General features: G+C 38.4%; 1 protein-coding gene and 1 non-coding gene across 2 annotated transcripts in view; one reads left to right on the top strand and one right to left on the bottom strand.

Moving 5' to 3' along the window:
• ACSL3 (acyl-CoA synthetase long chain family member 3) overlaps nt 1–7400 on the top strand; it is a 57693-nt gene that overhangs the window by 13050 nt on the left and 37243 nt on the right. The window contains exons 2-3 of the mRNA XM_025043265.1: nt 3975–4152; nt 5411–5520. Of these exons, the coding sequence (XP_024899033.1) occupies nt 3975–4152; nt 5411–5520 (288 nt within the window). The remainder of the gene's footprint in view (nt 1–3974; nt 4153–5410; nt 5521–7400) is intronic.
• LOC112475462 lies at nt 1424–1542 on the bottom strand. Its single transcript, XR_003044734.1, has one exon. It is a non-coding gene; the product is annotated as a 5S ribosomal RNA (ribosomal RNA).

Genomic DNA, 7400 nt, shown 5'->3' with positions numbered 1-7400 from the left:
AATTTCTTTTAATCTCAGGTTGGGCTCATCATAGGGACAAAGTTAAGATTAGAAACTTTTCCCAGCCCAAGTCAGATAAAATTGGGGGTCCTTTAAATGTAATATTTATGGGGGAGAACACAACTAGACGATTCAATGATTTAAAGAATTAAATGAAACTCAGGTTTTGATTATCCTTGAATTAAACCTGTGATTTGATTTCTTTGCCACACGGTGGCACCATCACATAGATTTACATATTTGGATTATGTATCTAATGCCTTTTCAGATCACATATCCTCTGAAACTTCTAAAATGTGTCATTTAGATTCTAGAATGTAGGAGGAGGCAGCTCATGCTTTGGAATGTAAAATTCTTAAAAATTATAATGCAGTTCCTGCATATTTCGGCCAAATTCTCATCTGTCTTCTCACCCCCACAGAGCTCCTTTTGAAGTCATTGGAGCTCCCCGTGGTGAGCATTTCGTGGGGGTGCAGAGCAAGGTGAGAGTTTGGGACCACTAGAGTTAAATAAGCATTTTAAAGACAATTGCCTTATCAATATAAGTATTTCTTAAGTTCGTTATGAAATCGGACACTAGAGGGCAGTATTTATCCTTTTTTCCCATTTTTATTTTCAACCTATTTCTTGAAATCTCTTAAACATTGTATGTATTTTTGAAAATGGTTTTAAGGTGTGTGATGACACAGCCATGCTTGGGAACTATCTGTATATTTTTGCAGTGAGAGGAGGTTTTTATCCAATCTCTATGTAGTTGAGGACTTAATAGTCTGATCTAAGGTAGAGAAAATTCCTAAAAGACAAAAATATGTTAAGCAGTTGAGAAGGAGATTGTTACCATGGTGGACTTGGCAAGTGCAGATGACGTGCTGCACATCCAGTGTGCTGGTGAGTGTTGAAGGCTTCCGCAGAGGAACTCTGATGCATAGTAGAACTTACCACCTGGTTGTGGAAATAGACTTGTTTACTTCGCTTATCCAGAATTAGATACAGCAATTCGAACTGAACAGCAGTAAATATTTCTATTAGTTTGGGCCACGCCAGTTTCTGTTTGTGAATCATATTTTAGCATCTGTTATTGAAATTCAGGAATTCATAAGAAAAGGGAACGTAAAATTTTGGTATTAGTTGTATTTGGTACTAGGCTAAATTTTGAACTAACATCTAAACTGTTTAAGTAAATAAAATCTATAAATGAATTATTAGTGTATGACCATTGGGCCAGGAAGTTGATCCCATCAAACTGAATATTTGAGGGGGGAGGAACCACACAAAAATTACAATTGAAGATTTAGCATAAAATTTGAACAGTTATAGAAGATATCACACAATAGCTGATTTTCAAAATAGATTTTTCACTTGAAACCCACTTCCTAGCTTTTTAAAAATTTTTAATTCACTAATTAATTTTATTTTTTTTTTACGCCTATAGCACCTGGTCTTCCTATGTGGTCTCCCATCCAAGTACTAACCAGGCCCGACCCTGCTTAGCTTCCGAGATCAGACGGGATCGGGCGTGTTCAGGGTAGCATGGCCATAGATCCCTAGCTTTTTTAGAATTAAGAGTATTACTTCTGGCATTTCAAAGGTGTGCTAACCTAGATGCACAAGAACAGTGCACAGGGCTTAAAACTTCTCACTAAAGTTAGGGGCCTGGGCATGACTACCCACGTGACCTGCCCACTTAGGAATTCCTGGTCAGATCACCCTGTGAGGTGACTTTCCTTAGAACACCCCGCCCCGCTTTGTGTGCACATAAGTATAGACATGGCCTGGCTTCGTTATCAGCAGTCCTTGATACTCCAGTAGGTAAATATTGGAGGTAAAACTTTTTTGAGGCAGTAAGGTCTGTAGTTGGTTGATAAGTTGGTCAGTTTATAGGCTTAATACCTGTTTAGTCAAAGTTGTTTTCCCCTTATCCTTTTTCCCTAACTATGTGGTGACTCCAGCTGCCTTTTTCTGTCAGTCACGAAGGAACTCAGAATTTGGAGGAGAGTCCAAATAATTACACGGTGGGGTGGAAACACTCAGAGGCCACCAGCCACCGCAGGGCCAGGGGGCTGTTGTTGGACTTCCTTAATACCCATTACGTTTGGTTTGGCCCTCGCCATTCGAATTCACAGTCCTTTCCTTTTAAACATGAAGCAAGTTAGTGTCAGTAACGCCTAGAAATTACAGACATTGTTTTAACTCTAGACAAAAATCTGTAAATGTTCCTCAATTTAAATAGTGATCTTTTACCTTGTTTTGCCTGGAATGGTCCTGATTTATACTTGTCATTCTGACACTAATCATTCCCCCTTAAATCTCAGAAGTAGTTTGGTTAAATTGTGTGGTCACTCTACTTTTAAGGCATATTCTATATTTCTTTCACTGATTAATTTTGCCTCACTTAAATGAATTTTTTCTGCTAAATTAAGAGCTAGCTAGAGTTCATAGCACATTTCTAGAAAATGAAGTCATAGCTAAACACGTTTGGTTATTCTTCTGTAGCCTATAGACTGTCATTTGCAAAACGCTTTATCATAATGGTGTTTGATTTGTGTCATATTTAGTTGCTACTTTTTATGGCACACCATCCTTGATGCTGTTTTTGAGAGATCTGGTAGTTGTAAAAGGCACCGAAAACACTGTGTTTTTTAGGTACTAAGTTTTTCTACTCCTCTGCCTTCTCTTCTGTGCTTCTCATAGTATCTGTAAAACACATTCACTTTTGTCTTTTGATCTAATGCTATTTGAATTCAAAGATTGGGTTCTCTTATTTTTAATCTAAGCATATATAACAGAAGTCCTGTTTTAGCAAGAAGATTAACTTTTCTCAAGTATCCCACACATATTATAGGGATTTTTATGGGGCTAGTACTATTCTTCAGTCATTCAATACTGATAGCAGCAAATGAATCCCCAAGTTTTTAAAATGGGGAAAAATATGGTGAATATGATTTTCCTTCTTAATTCAGGTATCAGTATAATTAGGACAAAATAAAATCTCAGAGCTATCGTAAGTGTTCCTTAAGTATGGCCAGATAACAGTGGACACAAGGAAAGCCATTTGTGTTGTGTGTGCGTGTTGTGTGTATGTGTTCACATGGCTTTTTCTTCCCTCTCCTGACCATGGTGCCTTTATAGTCATTGTTTATTCAACAAAGATATATTTGAACTCAAATAGAAAAGTTAGAAGGTGAGGAAAACGATTTTTAATCGGCGTTTTCTGTACTACATTCCAGTCAGAAGGTCTGCCGTTGCTGACATTCACCATCAAATCGGCATTTGTGATTCAGCAGATTTTTGGAAGTCTTTGTTTAAACTCATATGGAAGACATACTATACTTTTCTTGTGTGAAATTAACTTTTAGGTTTTGTGTATAATAAATGAAGCAGATATTTTCTGTTAGTTTTCCTCAGGAAGAAAGTATGGCTTAGCTTCCGAGATCAGACGGGATCGGGCGTGTTCAGGGTAGCATGGCCATAGATCCCTAGCTTTTTTAGAATTAAAAATTATTGGGGTACACTGATTTACAAAATCAAATAAATTTCAAGTGTATAATTCAACAGAAAGTCATATACGTCTTGCGCTGTGTGTTCACTGCCCAGAGTTAGATTTCCTTCTGTCACCACTTATTTGGCCCCTTTTACCCTACCAGCCTCCTCCCCCTTCCCTCTGGTAACCACTAATCCACTGTCTGTGTCCATGAGTCTCAGTTTATTTATTATGTTTGTTTGTTCAGTTTTATATCCCACATATGAGCGATATCATGTACTTTTCAACTTCTGTCTCACTTACTTTGCTTAGCATGATTATCTCAAGATCCATCCATGCCACTCACTGCCTAGCTTCTTGTTTAAAAATAGTTTAACGACATGGAGATATAACGTCCTGGCCTTTCAAAATCTAGAACACATCCTGGTTTTCTAGCAGTTAATATTTTGGTTACACCGGAAGTTGTTTATATGTTTCTTGTTTGTTTCATCAGGTTATTCTCGGACATTATAATTGGCTCTCCTATGAAGATGTCTTCATTAGAGCTTTTAATTTTGGAAATGGCTTACAGGTGTTGGGTCAGAAACCAAAGACCAACATTGCCATCTTCTGTGAAACCAGGGCCGAATGGATGATCGCTGCACAGGCATGCTTTATGTATAATTTTCAGCGTAAGTAGGCTTTTTTATCTTCTGGAGGAGGAGACCTTTGTTATTGTGGGGGAGATGATACTCGCTTTTATTATAAATACTTCATTCTTAAGAGATGAAAATTCTGATGTTAATTTTCATCTTGCATCCAGTCGGTGGAGAACTTAGACCTATTGGTCTGCTTTGAACAGGGAACCCGTTGTGGACCACATGGGACAGTCCGTGTAGTGTGGTGAGGGGACCTGATCCTGTTAATAGAGGACCTTCGCGGTCTCAGGAACTGTGCCTCCTCCTAAGGGCCGTTGCTCTGCTATCCTGTCTCAGGAATTCCCCTTTGAATTAGCGTCCTTTTGTTACGCCAGTTCTATCAGTATAGCCACTGAACTCTAAAACCTTCCAGCACTGGACCTGGGCGCCACGTTAAATGACAGAATTGCTGTGTTATTAGCTGTTTGAGTGGCGGTCCTCACAACCCCGTCTGTGCGGTAGTCCAGGCCTCGGTGCCAAAACATGATGTTAGGTGGGGACAATGCCTTATTCTTCACATGAAACAGAAAAGCTGTTTTGATCAGATTTCTTGTTGTAAATGCCTCCACAGGTTTTGTTTGTAGGGTTGGTTGGTTGCTTGCTTTGTTTGAACTGGGATACCTTTTTGTTTTCACAGGTGTAAGTTTACAAAATGTTTCTTTTGAGAAGCTTTAAAATAATAGTCATCTCTGAAAGTCACTTAAGTCTAATGTTTTTGAGTTAGACAGAAAGCAAGTAAAAATCCACATTATTGTTATTTAATTTCAACATTTCTAAGAATGTTTTTCTTTAGATTTTTCTACTTTAGAATAAGCAATACTGATGCTTGTTCATGCTCTTTTCTTAATGTGTAATACTGAAATCTGACCTTCAGCGTGTTACCTACTGGTATATTTTCTTTTTCCTATTTTAGTACCAACTAAGACTTTGACATTTTAGAGGTCAGATATAATTCCTTCCAATATGAAAGTCCCAGAGTAACACCTGTAGGTAAAACAAAAGAAAATTAAAAAGTTTTTACTTTAAAGTAACAAATCTTGGGGGAAATTAGGGAAGTGTGAGTAGGCATAATGTTGATGAGTTTATTAAAGTAATTTAGAAAAATACAGCACAGTTAGACCATAAACTATGGCCCTAATGATCTAAGGTCAGTACGCTCCATTATGATTCACGTCTGCTTTCAGAGGCTTTGCTTATATTCACTGCTCCCGTGAAATGTTTGAATGTTTAACTTGCCCTTCTTTTCCTGTAGTCGTTACGTTATATGCGACTCTCGGAGGTCCAGCAATTGTTCATGGCTTAAATGAAACAGAGGTGACCAACATCATTACTAGTAAAGAACTCTTACAGACAAAGTTGAAGGTGAGGCCCGGAGTTATTATAACTGTCTGATACTTTAGAATTTCCAGTGTCATGAGCTGTATTATTGATACTTAGTTCTTTTATGATCTTTAAAATCCTTAATGTCTGTATAAACTTTTAGGAATATCATAATTTTATTACTTTCCTTTAGAAAAGAAAAAGTGGATTTCGTATGTAATTATGTGTAAGGAGTGCAGACAGTTAACAGACTGGTCATATGCCTATGTCTACGGTGTAATGATTATAACTTTTCTTTACTGTGCTCATCTATTTTCTACTCTGTTTTCAATAAATTTGTAATTTTGAAGGTTTATTTTTAAGCTAGTAATTCATTTATCTTACTGAAGCATTGAGTGGTTATGAGTTTTTAGAATTTTTTAAAGGAAAAAGGAGACTATGAAACTGTAGATAAAAGGGGTTTCTGCAGTCTCTAGACAACGCTCACCACTGGTTATCTAAGACGTTAGCTTCTTTTGGTCTGCGTAGCAGCTGTGGGCATTTGTCTGCAGAGTGGACAGTGGGAATCTCAGCCACGTGTTAAACAAGCTGGTCTTTCTTTTCTCCTCTTGGTTTCTTGTTCCCATCCATTGTCTTGCAGCAGTAACAGCATCTGCTATGACAGGACAGTGAAAAGGGGACCTTTCACAACTGGCACGTAGATGTAAGAGTGGGATTGCTTAGGCCTTGCGGCTTCTAAGCACAGTGCTTTCTAACAGTCTAGTGCAAACGTGTTTTTGACGAAGTATTTAATAGTTTCAGAATGATGTAGCAACATCGAAAACTTTCCTCCCTGTTTTGAGGGGCTGAGCTTTGGGGATTAACCCTAGAATGTATCTGACATGGCTGAAACAAAAGTGCACAAACCTTTATTATTTCCCATTAACGAACTCTGAAGCTTTGTTTCCATCCTACCCTAAAAGTCTGTTTTGAGCTCCCAACGGAAGAGAAGTGGAAGCGGAAAGGCACTGGTGAGGGTTGTCCTCTAATTATGCCCACCGTGGGGTGGCCGACAGGGTGGCGTCAACTTCACCAAGGCAGGTCTCTCTCCAGGGGTCACAAGTAGAAAAACAAAAGGCAGAGAAGCAGAGGGCGCAGTGTTCTTGAGTCTTGGCAAGCTTTTTCAGGACTCTTGGCCCATCATTTAAAGTCTCTTGTGGTTTTATAAAACCGTAGCAGAGTCAAGCACCTGGAATGTGTGTGTCAGTCAGCATCTCCTGATTGCCACCTTCCCAGCAGGAAACGCGTTGTTCCACTGTCTTTTGAAGTGAAGAACAATGAAATGATTGGTTTCCACAGCGTCTCTAAAATACGCGTACCCGAAATACGCGTACCCGAAATAGCACAAAGTTGCAAAGAATAAAATAATTTTACATTTCTGTTTCTGAAATGGAAAAGAGCACAAAGCTGATTTAAACATTGTGATCTAACTACTAGAAACATTTAAAAATTTTTTCTTCCGTTTTATACACATTAGAGAGAAGAAAATAGAAAGAATCTTGATGATAGTGCTTACAAAGAGATTTCACTATAACCTTCTAAAGGGATCCAGAAAGATCGTAGACATGCTCATTTCTGTTCCTGGGAGTTGACTTGGCTTCCTTTTCTTCTTGCTCAGTGCCTACTGTTGTGTTATTTTTTGCTGCAGTCACATTTGCATATGTGTATGATATTTATTTTCTGACTTATTAGGACATTGACATCATAATTGCTTTCTATAATGGCCGATCTCTTGGCCAGGATTTGTGATTTGGTTATTTTATTGCTCTTCCTGACAGAACTCTTGGTTTTTCCGTATGCATTCCTCTCCCGGGTCCCCATTTATTAAAGGCACTGCCACAAACCAAAATGCTCAAGGCGGAAAACTAGGAGTTTGATCTCTG

The sequence above is a fragment of the Pteropus alecto genome, unplaced genomic scaffold (genome assembly GCF_000325575.1).
Source record: "Pteropus alecto unplaced genomic scaffold, ASM32557v1 scaffold110, whole genome shotgun sequence".
NCBI lineage: Eukaryota > Metazoa > Chordata > Mammalia > Chiroptera > Pteropodidae > Pteropus > Pteropus alecto.
The sequence above is the reverse complement of the archived record's forward strand: the minus strand, read 5'-3'. Positions and strand labels throughout refer to the sequence as shown.